Source organism: Ictalurus punctatus, chromosome 11 (genome assembly GCF_001660625.3).
Source record: "Ictalurus punctatus breed USDA103 chromosome 11, Coco_2.0, whole genome shotgun sequence".
Classification (NCBI taxonomy): domain Eukaryota; kingdom Metazoa; phylum Chordata; class Actinopteri; order Siluriformes; family Ictaluridae; genus Ictalurus; species Ictalurus punctatus.
The window spans coordinates 16275040-16290144 of NC_030426.2; the positions used below are offsets into that span (position 1 = coordinate 16275040).

Sequence of the window (15105 nt, forward strand, 5' to 3'; positions counted from 1 at the left end):
TGTGGCATCGGATGGATTCCAACAAGTGATCTTCTGGTGAAACGTACACAGCTGTGTGATACAGTGCCTGTGTTGTTCATGTCAATGATTAAAGCAGTTTTAAGTACTGCTTCTATTCAGGCATTAAAGCAAAGCAGCTGGTGTACAGCTGAGGAACTACAAATGTCAGAAGATGGAAGGGATCAACTAGCTGAACCTGATGAAAACAACATCAACTAAACTTGGTGACACGATCGCTATTAAAACTGCAGGAGCAGAATCGTGACGTCTGTGACTCAGTGGTTTGAGGAAGAAAAAAAGACATTTTACTGGCAAACCGAGTAGTGCTAAGAAAACTTCCTTCAAACATTTCCACGCTCAGAGTAAAAAAAATTAAAAATGAAATCATGTCTGTGTTACGCCATGCACTGGAATATTCACACGTGACTAAATAAAGGCTCTGCTCTGAGAATCCAGTGAAAATCGGAACTAAACTGGTTTGGTTGAAAAAGACGTACTTGAGGACTGGATTGTCTTCTCATGAATTCATCACATTTGAATACAGTACTCGAACTTTAAACACTGACTGCCATGCTAAAACATCATACCAAGATGGTAGAACGGTGTCCAGATGATGTTCTCTCTGAGAGCTGCACATCTCCCGACTCCAGGTCTTCATCATCCGATGGCCAGCCACTGCCGTCCCTGCTGTCCGACTGTCTGATCACAATCTGTTGATCACAAACACTTGTAAGTCCCTGCAGTACTGTAACCTCGACACACTCCATCTGCCTTAATTAGACACATGAATAATATTGTGTCCTTTACATAGTGCCTATGTGTGTGTGTGTGTGTGTGTGTGTGTGTGTGTGTGTGTGTGTATATATATATGTGTGTGTTAAGAGCTCCAAAATCATACGTGCTTGAATAAAGACATGGGAATGCTTGAGAGTTTCGACATTGCTGGTCCCATGGTGGATATCCTAAGCATACTTTTCAAATCTTAAAACTCATATAAATAATAAAGGGAATCAGTTTGACCTTGACTAGTTCAGCGATGATGAAGGATTTAAGATTGTTGCCTAATCAAGATGAAATTCTGAGCTTGGCCACTGGCTCAGACCTTGTTGATGGTTCTCAGCTTAGCCTGGGCCACAACTTTGCTCTGAACGCAATTACTAATCGCCCTCTAGGCCCTTCGTTCACACCAAAGCTGGAATAGTTGTGAGTTTGCCCAGATCTAATGGAGCAGGGCTAAAATGCGTTGTATCAAATTTCCTCAGCGAATTATCACAGGATATCAGCGAGGAAGTGATTCAGTTAAGCTGAGTGAAAACAAGCGAATCGGATCAGAACTTGGATGGAGAGAGTCAGAGCCTCAGCTGACCCTGATCGTTTTTCTTTCTTTACTTAAAACGTGTCTAGATTGTCCTACAGGTGTCTTTATTTTTAAATGAGCTGCACTCTGTGGGCAGTTATGGGTCCATTTAATGATAGGACAGAACAGTACATAATATAACATTTAGAGTATTCAATATAGGCCGGTTTATTAAAATGTTAGCAAGAACTACAGTAGCATACACTGTTAAAATACCATCCATGATTTATGATCAAAATAAAAAACGTTCTAAATTGCATAAAATTATTTTGTAACTTTATTGTTTTTATGTATCTACACATTTTCTTCAACTGGTTCATTGCTGCTCATACAGTGTTTATTTATTAATTTAATAATTAAATTACATTTTTTAAAAATGTAAATTACAATTTACATTGTAAAAAAAAAAAGTATGATATGATTATGATAACTCTGGTGCTGGTATCAACGTTAATGGCAAATTTATATCCGTTCATCATTTACATTTTCTTGTTTTTATTTCCTTTTCTTATTTTTTTCGGGAACATTCTTCTTTGATTTCTGTCTTTTTGTCATCTTTGATTTCCACAACTTAGTGCCACTATATATGCCGTCAAATTTGCCGGCACATTTAATCATGTACACATGCATTTCCTTTCTGTGTCTTGTGATTGTGCCATGCCTCTCGATTATTATTATTATTATTATTATTATAAAACTTACTGAATTGATGTAGAGGACCATTGGGCTGGGGTGGTGCAGGGGGTATTTAGTGGTTTGACAGCCAGTCAGTGGAGTCTCCAGGATGTAGTGGGTGGAGTTAGATGTTGCTTTGCATTGTGGGTCCTGCAGGGTTATGTTGGCTTTACTTATACCTGCTGCCTGCAAGAAAGAAATATCAACAAATAAGATTTAGAACTAATTACAAACAGTAAGGCATCATCCTGCCGACATAAGTCTAATTTCTGAGCCAAAGCTTCTACATTCTTCACATCGCTTACATGTAGAAGAGATAAGCAGGGCTTTCATTTCAACACAGACAAGGGTTTAGGGTTCAATCCAGCGGTCCAAAACATAAAACCATAATTTATAAATAATAAATACTGTGCTTCTTTGGCGCATTTTTTAAGTGTGACACCGAAGCAGATTGGTTGCAATGCAAAGGACGTGTGGTGCACCACAATCTCACTGTTTGTTTTTTTTAATAAGGAATGACATCACAGAATCTCACACACACACACACGCACACGCACACACGCACACACGCACACACGCACACACGCACACACGCACACACGCACACACGCACACACGCACACACACACACACGCACACACGCGCACATATTCCGGGAATATTCACACAGCTTTCGATGTAAGAAAAAATACGGGGTCTTCCAACATGTTGATGATTTGAAAAGTGTGTCATCGGCAACAGATGGAGCTCACTATAAAGTTTCCACAATTCCAACAGTGACTTTCCACTGAGCATTGCTCATTTCACATTCCTGGATCAGTTCCATATCCTAGTACGAGGTACTGAATATAGGAACTCTGAAATAATGATAACATTATGCTATAATGTCATGGTGTACAGTATGTATGGTGTGTAAGGTTGCCTTTTATACAATTACAAGAAATGTAATCTGTCATCTGTAATCTGGTTGTGGTTATTTTTTACATGATCCATTCAAAGGCACTTGTGCATCTATGAGATAATCTTCGCTTCTGCAGGCCACGGCACAGCTCTAACACATCTTCAAGATTTTTCAACCTCGTTCATTGGTTGTTTCCGGAATCAGCTATCCTATCAAATCGCTGACACAAAAAAAGTAACTTTCTTATTAAACAAGGTGAGGCCTCCCATCATTTTCGAGCAAGAACTTCATCTGTACCCACACTTGGCTCTGATCGAGTTTCAAACTACAGATCTTGCGACATTCTGAAGATTTTAGTACATTTAACTTTAACCAGTAACATTTGAAGTGAAGAGTTCAGTTGAAGTGCAGCTCCTGGCATAGTTATAGTCATAGTCCCTCCATCCATCCATCCATTTTCTATACCGCTTATCCTACTGGGTCTTGGGGAACCTGGAGCCTATCCCAGGGAGTATTGGGCACAAGGCGGGGTACACCCTGGACGGGGTAGTTATAGTCATTTTAAATCGATATTGTGATGTACTAAAAATCATGATATTTTTATCATCCCGATGCTGGTTTTGAGCATGCATAAGGCTTTAACAATGGCTGTATACTGAAATCTTGGCACATGCTGTTTCTTCTGTATGGAGCTTAATGTTTGTATATTTAATTATTAACTATATTTTTCTATATGTGGTTACCTGCAGGCTCTCCTTGTCAATGCTGACCACCATCCTGCTCTCCTCACACTGCACGCTGAGAATCCCACTCAGAGCTCCACGCTGCTCCTCGGGACCCTGACGTGACCACGCCTGCTCCTCCAGAGCAGGTGGGAAAGGGAAGGATGGGTTCTGGTCTGCCTCCGGGGGAAAGAAGAAGGGCAGGTCGGGACGGGTGTGTTCGCGAGAATCAACGTTTTGCAGGATAGAGAGCTCTGGTGGAAAGAAGCTCTCTAAAGGATCCACCACTTCTGCAAGGGACAGTGGTAACACAGAGTTGCTTTAACCGAACAGTAAAGCAGTTTTTCTTATATCATTAAATGCTATATATTTTCTTATTATCCTTCACTCACTCACACATCATTTTACTCACTCGCTCATATACAAATGACTAGCATAGAGGAAAAAATCTCATATGAATGTGGAATATAATTTAATATACAGTATTTTGAAATATTACACAATGTAATTATGTTCAATGAAAAATTGGAGAGCATATACAGTCGGGTCCAAAAGTCTGTGACCGCTACATTCTTTTTCAACTTAACACAATGGTTTTCATTACAAATGATAATTGGGTGAAAAGTACAGGGTGTCCCAAAACTCTGCATACACAGGGGAAATTAAAGCTTTTTAGCAAAATGTCTTCCATCATTTTTCATACTTAGTTCATATATATATTTTCAGATTGCTATTAAGAGCAAGTTTGACAAAAGAAGAACATATTGAAATCATTCTCAAGGCTGGATGGGGAAGCTGTCGCAAGGTTGCCATGGGACTTGAACAAGAAACATAGCGAGCACATCACATACCCGACACTGCTGCAAACTCATGAACAATTTAACAACAAAGACTGGAAGTGTTGGAGACGTGGAGAAGTGGACGTCCACGAACATCCACTGGAGAAGGCACAACCGACGTGGTGCTGACAAACACCACGTCGTATGTGTATGGAGACTTTTGGGACATCCTGTAGAATCTTCGAAATATTGACAAGAATTTCAGAATTTTTTTAGTATTTGGTATGTCCCCTTTTTTCTTAATGACCGTGTGCACTTGAGAAGACACAGACTCCACAAGTTTGTGTAAAACCTGATGATCCATGTTGGATCATATCCAATGACGTGTCGCCTGAAAACGTGCTTCAACGGAATGGATAAATCACAAATTTGCTTACATTCAAAAAGTGACCTAGAAATTGGGCAACATCTTGAATATTGACTAGACAAGATGTTGCACATTGCCTTATTCATTCATTTATTTATTAAAATTTTTTCTAAGACATTCTAACACTTTAAAAGAAAAGAAAATCCCAGATTTTCAATGTGGTCTTTGACTTTTGGACCCTACGGTACATACATTGAACTCTCAAAATATCCATATAATCAATACATATACCTGCTTCTCTAACACGCAGGTAGAAGATGTTGGCCACGGTTGTGCTGGTGTAGGAAGTGACGGGGCCGTAGTTGTTCTCCTCAGCCCACAGGATCAGAGACTGAGCTCCTGCAGGCAGCTTCTGCTTCACCGCCTTTGACACCTGCATCAGTCGCTCCGTGCTTGCATTCAGGCTAACACTGTCTGACGTCTGTGGAGGAGAAAAGCAAAGGTTATGAACTAAGGTTAAATTTCAGTATAACATGCTATGTATCCCCAGATCAGCTACTAAAAGTCTCAAAGACTATAAAACAACTGACTTATTGACTTTCTAATACTAGACAGAAAGGGAGTGAGGAAAAAATAAAGGATAATACACATTCCTAAGCTTGAAGCAACAGATGATAAGTCATGTTTATTGAGCAGGGTCACAGTAGAAGGCACAAGGCAAGGATTACACCCTGGATGGTTCCAAACTGATTTAACTTTCTAGCTGGACAGACAGAGTTTCGAAATCTCTTTAATTAGTGGCAGGGTCTAATATTTTTGATTGGATTACAGAGGCATTCCACATTTGTTCCCATTTGTCCTCGTTTGGTAATTTGATGGAAATGGTTGGGTATAAACCCCATTTCCCACACTCATTTTGTCACACCAGGCACCAGTCTGCACACAGTAGCATGGCTTTCAGTTTATGAGCATATCATATCACATGCATAGTTGGCATTCTCCTGATGTCCAGGAACACAGTGTCCAATTCACACAGGATTATACATACAGTCTGGAATAGCTTAACCTGCTACTGAATAGCTCCGTGTTGACATCTCCTAGTCCTGTGTTGTGCCGATACAGCCACTTGTACTATCAGGTTCAGCCCAGTGATGGTGCAGGATATACACTCAAGCTGCCACTAGCAGGACAGCACACATTTTTCAATATTCAGATATTGTCACGGGTGTCTGCCAACATACATGCATTGTGAAGGTGTGTGCTAGAATGCAGTGTAGTATGTTGCAAATCGGAATATACAGAAAATTACAAAGAAAGGCTTATACTGCATTGTAAAGAGATTGAAGGATGAAACGAAGTCCTGGGTGAGATGAAGATGAAATCAGTTGTTTTCACTGTACTAATCTGTGGCAAGAGTACAAAAATTGAGTCCATTCCTCTTGACATATGTGTTATAACCTTGATAGATCTTTTTTTTTCCTAAAATCAGGTCTGGAGGCCTTTTTTTTCTTGAAAAAAATATATTTGCTGTTAAAAAAAAAAAAAAAGACAAACAAGATTATTGTCATGTTGCAAGATGCACAAAATGATTCATTCCATGTTCATCACTTCTCAGAAATTCCTTCTTTTGTTTATAAACTATAACATGTTTTCTTTTCTGCTTTACCCACAACCACAAAGGACATAAACTTTCACACACAACTGCATGCCCATTTGTTAGTTTGCTGGGCCCTTAACCCTCAACTGGATTATTATGGGAAGGTACATCACTGTCAGCTTGAAACGCCATATTGATGATATCAGAAATTTTCATCGTCATAGTTGCAGTATCTGAACCAAACCGAATCAGACAGAAAATATGTCCCGTAAATGTATATTTCCCTTTTTTGTAATCCAAACAGCTGTGTATGTCTATCCTGATCTATTACGGTAATTCTCAGAAAGCTTCCAACAAAGGATCATAATTCTGCAAATAAGGCCAGGCCAACACAAAAAAACTACAGTGTAGACGTCAGCCAGATAAGATAGAGATTTCACGAGAAATCAGCAAAAGATTTCATAGCGTACACCCCCGGCCTGTCACAATCAGTCTTTCCATCAGTCTGTCCTCAGTCTGTCTGCGTCCTCAACAAAGTCGAGAGGCAGTGCCGTCAGACGTCAGAACAGGTTTACAAATTTGATGGCTGTCAGTGTTGTCTTGGTCCAAACACGTCATGAAACTCAGTCAAGCAACTCTGACAGTCATAAAGAAACGAGGAACTCTAGTCAGGAGATCTGCTAGTCAGGTGGAGAATTGAAGCTCTTACACATCGGATTAGCATCAGCGCTGAAGAAAAGTGGATAATAATGCTATGGTAAATATATTTTATGAATACAACATGGGAAAATTGACAGTGCATTTTCCACCTTTTCCATAAACACACCTCCAAATCTTCATGTCCCTGCTTCAAAGCCACTCTTATGCCATCCATCCATTTTCCATTTTTTGTACCGCTTATCCTACACAGGGTTTCGGGAGAGCCCGGAACCTATCCCAGGGAACTCAGGGCACAAGGCAGAGTACACAATAGACGGGGTGCCAAGCCATCACAGGGCACAATCGAACACCCATTCACACACTACGGACAATTATAAATGCCAATCGGCATACTACGCATGTCTTTGGACTGGGGGAGGAAATTGGAATGCAAACTCTACACACTGGGCAGAGGCAATTCAAACCCCCAACCCCGGAGGTGCGAGGCAAACGTGCTAGCTACTAAGCCACCCATATTAGCCCATATTTATAAAATGAACCACATTCATTAATTTATCTCCAGTATCTGCTTAATCATGAGAAGCGTCACAGTGAAACCCAGAACCTACCCCAAGAACACTGAACACATTGTGGAGACATACCACTGATAAGGCACTAGTCCAGGTTATGCTTTTGTTCATGTTTCTCAATTACAGGAAGTCAGACTGTGTCCTAAACCCCATCAGCAAAATTGTGTGACGTTACTAAAGACCTGCATGTGTCTTGATACTTGCATTAATTGTTTGTGTCTTAGCTCAAATATGAAAACTAAAACATGTGACTCTCAGACACCAAACATGTTTTGGCTGATCAAATACATTTTGGAGAAAGGATTTTGGATTAATTTGTGCATAAACATGCCTACATACCACTATGTGCAGTCTGCCGATGATATTGTGGGCCTTGATCACCCAATTCACAGACTTTTCACATCTGAGGAGTAACACAATGTCACGGTGCAGACGGATTTCTGGATCCATTGGCCTCAAATCCACCGTCACATCCACCTGCAACGCACTGCTCAGAGAAACAGAGCGAGAGAGAAAGAGAGATTGAGAAAGTGCAACAGAAAAATGTCTTCAGTATCTGCGTCTGGCCAACTGATTAAAACGCTGGCCATTTCCCCAGAAAAAGCAGGACATATGCGCAACACACCACTTGACGTAATAGTATTAGTCAACCTTGGCAACATCTCCCACTGCCTTCTGAGTCATTGTTGTGTAATCAAAGCACTGGGACGAGAGAATCATCTATTACATTAACTAAAGTTTCATAAAGATAAACACTGCTTCAGTTTAGACTTTTAGATAGCAGTAGAGGACTGAACTATTCAGACCGGGTTCACTCCAGTTTGGAAATCAAATAAAATCAACTTTATTTAACTGCAGACTCTGGTCCATAGAGCTGAACTATTGCAAGTTAAGGGTCTTGCTCAAGAAACCAATAGTGGATCATTGTCTGTGTTTTAAACTCACAATCTTCCAGTTACTTCCAGCTACTAGCGAGCTTACAGAGGACAGCAAGATTATAGCATTTCCCTGCTTTCACACTTCACCTCTCACACCCTCACCTGCTGGAGTTTGGGGCCTGCAGCTCGATAATGTGTACCTCTTGAGCGACATCTGGACCAGAGAGGACACATCCTATGGATGCCTGAGGCTGGACATAACTCCCCAGGTAGTTCAGAGACAGGAACTTGTTGTCGAGTTTGCAGGTATCAGAAAATACAGGGTCTGAAAGGGTTGTGCACAGATGAAGGTTTCAAATAAGAGCATGCCGAATACCACATGAAGATTAACGTGGCAAATGCTGGAAATGATACATAGAAAGTAAATAGATTTAGTTGGAAATGCAAGAAGAAGAAGAAGAAGAAGAAGAAGAAGAAGAGGAAGAGGAAGAAGAAGAAGAAGAAGAAGAAGAAGAAGAAGAAGAAGAAGAAGAAGAAGAAGAAGAAGAAGAAGAAGAAGAAGAAGAAGAAGAAGAAGAACAACAACAACAACAACAAATTCCAAAGTACTTTTTAAAAAACAGTAAAAGATGTTAATCTAACAATTAATGAATGGCAAGGTTAATAAAAACAACAAAACAATTAGTAAATAAATCCAAAGGTATTAACTAAAACAAACCCAACAGACTTATCACAGTCACATATACATCTTATATTGGTACGAACTATATGTATATATGTATATGTGACAGGAACTATGTATAAACTATGTATAATCTGTGTGTGTGACAGGAACTATGTATAAACTATGTATAATCTCTGTGTGTGACAGGAACTATGTATAAACTATGCATAATCTGTGTTTGTGTGTGACAGGAACTATGTATAAACTATGTATAATCTGTGTTTGTGTGTGACAGGAACTATGTATAAACCAGGTTAAACAGGTAGGTCTTTAATATGGGTTCAAATACATTTAGAGAAGCTGCATTTCTAATACCCTCAGGAACACTATTCCAGAGTTTTGGGGCAATAAGAACAATCAGGACACAATGATATCAACCCAGTTGTTCTATCAGGACCTACTTAAAGGACAGTCATACTCTATGGGTGGAATATTAGCGTCTGAATATTAAAGCTATTGAAGCTAATTTAAAGGGATAGTTTACATAAAAAATCTTTCCCCACTCCACCCAAATGTAGATGATTACTAAAGGGACGTTTGTTGTGCAAAGTCTGGGCTGATCACTTTGATACATTTGGGCTAAATGGAAAATTGTGTAATTTTCGTTTCTTGGCTGACCCGCTCTTGTGATTCTCTCTTCTTTTGTCACATGTGGAACTGATTGCTGGTGATTTTTCACATTTAACTGCACACTTTCCTCTAGCCATGATAAGTAAAAACTTTCATTTTATACTTTTACCACTTATGATCAATAAAAATGAAGACAGACAACTAGTTAACTAAGACCATGCAGCTAGGATGAGTGAGTAAGGACGTGGGGAGAATATAAGGCTCAATGCCAGAAAGTAAATGTGAGAGGGTGTGACTGTATTACATATTTGAAAGAGTGAAACAGAGACAATGAGAGAGAAGGAATGAGAGAGAGAGAGAGAGAGAGAGAGAGAGAGAGAGGATAAATTGAGTGAGTACGCTAATCCCTGAGAGAATGCGAAAGATACCATGAGACAATAAGAGACTCTAGGAGACACCAAGAGACAGATCCCATCCTTATTTGGACAGCCAGCTTTTGGTCAGTGCACAAAGATAGCGTACATTAACTGAAAGGTTGGCACCTCTCTCCCTCCTCTGGCTCTTCCTGCGTCTTTGAGGTGCCTGCACTTTGTAAAAAACAGATCGGAAACATGTTCCGCTCTCACGCTGAGCTACAAAGGGACCAGTAGGACTTTCAAGACAGAGGTCTCCTGTAGTGATAAACACAGAGTCTGGAATCACAGCCAAACCCTTTAATAATATGACAAGTGTTTTACCTGACTAAATGAAGCCACTCGGACGCATCAAACATCACAAGCACATAATTTTCTGGCTTGCTAATCTCACCATCATACTGTACCAATGTGAGGTGCGAGTGAAGTGAAGTAACGCTACAGCTTTCAGCTCACCCAAGTTACTTGAGTTACATTCGAAAGTTAGCTGGATTTATGTGTTTAGCTAACACATCCCATCTGTAAATGTAACCAAAAGCTAGTAAGAGTTAGCTGCTCAGTCAGGATCATTAGTTCAAAGCTAACACTAAAAATAATATGTAGAATAAGTTGCCTATTGTGGTTTAAATGTTCAGTAAGTCAAAGTTTTGAAGCTCTTCAGAGTTTATAGACGATGCTGTGGTCAGTGAGCACGTCCTTGGTCTGTCATCAATCTTTCTTTTCTCTCACAGCACTGTTTTTAAAAGCAATAATTAACATTAACTGCACAACTTGTGCTAGTCATGTCAAAAAAAAAAAAAAAAAATTGCCCCACATTTCCCATTTCCCATCCAGTGGCTCCATACTGCAGAATCTCGGCAGAAGCAGTAGGTCAGCTGGGTATTTCTCACCTACAGTTTTATGAATACTTAGAATTCTGACATACTACTCCAATGGTGTACTGTTTTTCACCTTCTGTATAGTAGTGCAGTAGGGATATTCGGACGCAACCACGGTCTAAAGGTGGATGTGGCCTGTTGTCTAGGTGACCACAGCAACTACTACCTGAATCGAACAAAAAACTGGATCAGACGGATCAAATTACATTCTTCTATTGATCAGATCTTCATTATCTTACTAGCACTGTCCAGAAAGTTGGTTAAAAACATCAGAAGATGTGAGAAATAGGACATGTTGTGCACTCTTGCATGCTCTTTTTCTGTGGTGATCACTACTTTCCATCACCACATGTTCTTCAGACAGCTTATTTTAATTCATCTAAACAGTTTCGTTTGAGAAACAGCCAATTTTCCTTCTGTGGCTAATGTCAGCAGGCAAGCAGCTACCTTTGGCTGGGAGCTTAATTCTGTGTTACTTCATTAACCAAGAATTGCAGAATTTCCTGGTAGTGATACAATTTGGACAGTGTGGTTTCCTTTTTCCTCCGTCTTGTCCTCTCGATTTTTCTTTTACACATTCAATTGAGATTTTTCCACTACTTACACCAATGTCTCTATGATTTGGGCAGATTTGGCAGAACACACAGTCTAGCACTGCGAGAGTATTCAGTACCTCACTCACTCCATTTTAACGTGCCTTTTCATTGTACCCTATCTAACTGCAGTTAATTGCAAGTATACCTGCAAATTAAGAGACAGAAAAATGAAAGAGAATCAAACGACCTTGTATGCTCGTCAGCTTTCATCAGAGAGACTTGCTTGAGGCTTACTGGGAGCTATTTTATTACTCTCAGCCCCAGTTATTACACACACCATCAATGGCTACCATTGAGAGCAAATTAGCAAGTGTGCTGCTTTGATTGGGGTTTAGTGGGGAATGTCGTGTGCCGGGAAAATATGCACTTTAATGACTAAGCATAATAATCTCTTTAGACAGCCACAAGAACGTTTACACACATATACACACCTTCTCCCACTTTGATGTAGATGTCATGGGTCATCTTGAGCTCAGTAAAGGACGTGATGGCACGGTACAGGCTTTTAGCCCAAGACATCAGGTGCTCATTTCCATGTGGTAACGTCTCTGTGCGCACCTCACAAGAGAGCGAAAGATTTCCATCGTCAAACTGCACAACAGAGCCATTTGACACCTGAGGGAGGAAGAACAAAAAATAGGGATTAGGTGGTAGAAATAAGGTGTTGCAACAGAGATAATATATTGCAAGTGTACTGTTTTGTGAGAGGTTGTACCAACATGTGGTGCATGAATTTGTCTCATTATATGTGTGTGTACCTCTCGCATCATGAGTCAAGTTCTACATTTCATTTTGCCCTCAGTTCACTGTCAGTGTAAGGGAGAGTATTCAGGAAATGTAACTCTATGCAGGTTAAATATGACATGACTAAACATGTCATATTTAAACATTCAATAATTAAACATTTAATAATAGTAATCATTTATCCATCTATCCATTTTCTGTACCGCTTATCCTACACAGGGTCACTGGGGAACCTGGAGTCTATGCTCGGGGCACAAGGCGGGGAACATCCTGGACGGGATGCCAACCCATCACAGGGCACAATCACACACACACTCACACACCCATTCACACACAACGGACAATCTGGGAAAGCCAATCAGCCTACAACACATACAGTGGGGGGAATAAGTATTGAACCCGTCAACATTTGTTTCAGTAAATATATTTCCAGTGATGCTATTCACATGAAATTTTCACCAGACATCAGTATTAACTCAAGAAATCCAGACATGTAAAGAAATCCAAACATTAAAGTCCATAAATGAATTTATGTGTAATAAAGAGGAATGACACAGGAAAAAAGTATTGAACACGCTACATGAAATGTATTTATTACTTAGTGGAGAAGCCTTTATTTGTAATGACAGCTTCAAGATGCTTCCAGTATTCAGGTGTGATTTTGGCCCATTCTTCTAAACATATTGTCTTTAAATCTTGAAGATTCCAGAGGGCCTTCTTGTGAACCTTGATCTTTAGCTCTTTCCACAAATGTTCAATTGGATTCAATCAGGTGATTGACTGGGCCATTCTAACAGCTTGATTTTTTTCTCTGAAACCAATTGAGAATTCAATACTTATTTCCCCCACTGTATCTTTGGACTTGGGGAGGAAACTGGAGTATCTGGAGGAAACCCCCAAAGCATGGGGAGAACATGCAAACTCCACACACCGGCCAGTTTGAGGCAGGATTCGAACCCACGGCCTCGGAGGTTGTGAGGCAAATGTGCTAATCATTGATAAAGCACTCATTTTAAAATTGACAAAAAATAGGTTTCAGCAGTGACCTTAATATCTAAATCATAAAGAAATCACCGTCTGAATTGCTCCATCAGTGAAAAATGTAATATCATCATATGTTGCGTCCAATGAACACCGATATACAGTCCCCTCTTTTTAGACCTCCTACAAATGATCTCTTTTTATTCTGTAAAACCATGAACATGTGAAGATTTCGGACGTTTGTTTCAGGTGGCTGTCAGCAGCACTTCTGACAAAGCACGAACTAGCGTCCAGACTTTAAAAGGACGTTAATTAACGCTTCAGGTTACAAATGTACTGGTGTGTTAGCATTTGAATGAAATGTACCATCACAACAATTTAAAAATGTGACATGAATGGTGTGTGAACAGGACATTCAGAAATTTCATAGAAGGATTTCTCACATGGCTAAAATGTTGATTTGTTTCCGTTTCAAATAAATGCTTGAACAGCAATTCATTTTTCAATATCGGATTTGCTTTTGACACAGTACAGTATGTGAGAGAGACAGAGGGCAGCTCTTGGCAGTGAAGGGAGTCCTGATTTACAATGCAGACAGTGCTCGGTTTTATTGGACTTGGGTTGCACATTTTCAAGACATCTAGAAACAAAGATTTCTTTGTTGATAAAGATATGTCCATAAAACGGATGCTGCTTCGATGTGCACAAGGCAAGAGAAATTTCAGCCTGTCAAACTGAGAGGCTCTGAGCAATAAAGGAACAGGAGGAAAAGACAAAAAATTTTGTTATAACAGACGTTCCAAAATGAAATCTTCCACTGCCAGCAGACATCATTCACACTGACTTCTGATGGGCATTTGAAAGCCTCCCCAAATGTGCTCTCCATATTTTCACACATTTACTCAATAAGGCATCCCCTTCTCGAGTTTATACAACATGGCTAGAAATCAAACAAGCTGATGGCTTATGGTACAATACAGTCACCTGACTTAAACACAGCCTAGATTCAAGACGAACGGTCAGGTCAGAAAGAATATACCGAAAGTATATACACAAACAGTTAAGTTGAGATTAAGACAGAAACTAGATAAATAATATCAATGCCATTTATGTTTTTAACCTAGATTGTACTTAACAGCTTTCTTACCTTGAGTAAACTGAATTGCTCTGCCTGATCTTGATAGCAATAATAACAGTAATATTAGTAGCTGTCACTACCTGATCTGTGCCCCTGTACACGTGTGTGTGCATGAGCTGTGCCAGTCAGGCCAGGGACACAGATCACGTACTGTCGGCACTGCCCCATTCGTCCTGTGCGAACAAGGTCCTATTTGAATCACACTTTCACATTAATGATGGTTAACAATATCATAAATGTCTTACAAACGTGACACAAACCTTGCACAGTTAACTTTTATACAATTAATTTTATTTGTATAGCACTTTTAACAATGGACATTGTCTCAAAGCAGCTTTACAGAAATATATAAACACGGGATACAGATTTTAAGTGTATGAATTTATCCCTATTGAGCAAGCCGGTGGTGACAGTGGCAAGGAAAAACTCCCTAAGATGATATGAGGAAGAAACCTTGAGAGGAAACAGACTCAGAAAGGAACCCATCCCCATCTGGGTAACAACGGATAGTGTGAAAGTAAAGGAAAGTTCATTATAGTTTAATATGAAGTCTGTT

The 15105-nt window shown here is 39.8% G+C and overlaps 1 protein-coding gene across 4 annotated transcripts in view; it reads right to left on the reverse strand.

The window, feature by feature from the left end:
* The window catches only part of tgfbr3 (transforming growth factor, beta receptor III), a 112841-nt gene that overhangs the window by 19112 nt on the left and 78624 nt on the right, over positions 1–15105 (reverse strand). For all 4 annotated transcript variants that reach the window (XM_017479862.3, XM_017479861.3, XM_017479865.3 and 1 more), the window contains exons 5-11: positions 12118–12301; positions 8668–8830; positions 7967–8114; positions 5093–5282; positions 3677–3945; positions 2060–2218; positions 588–710 (exon numbers count right to left, since the gene is read on the reverse strand). In XM_017479862.3, the coding sequence (XP_017335351.1) occupies positions 588–710; positions 2060–2218; positions 3677–3945; positions 5093–5282; positions 7967–8114; positions 8668–8830; positions 12118–12301 (1236 nt within the window). The remainder of the gene's footprint in view (positions 1–587; positions 711–2059; positions 2219–3676; positions 3946–5092; positions 5283–7966; positions 8115–8667; positions 8831–12117; positions 12302–15105) is intronic.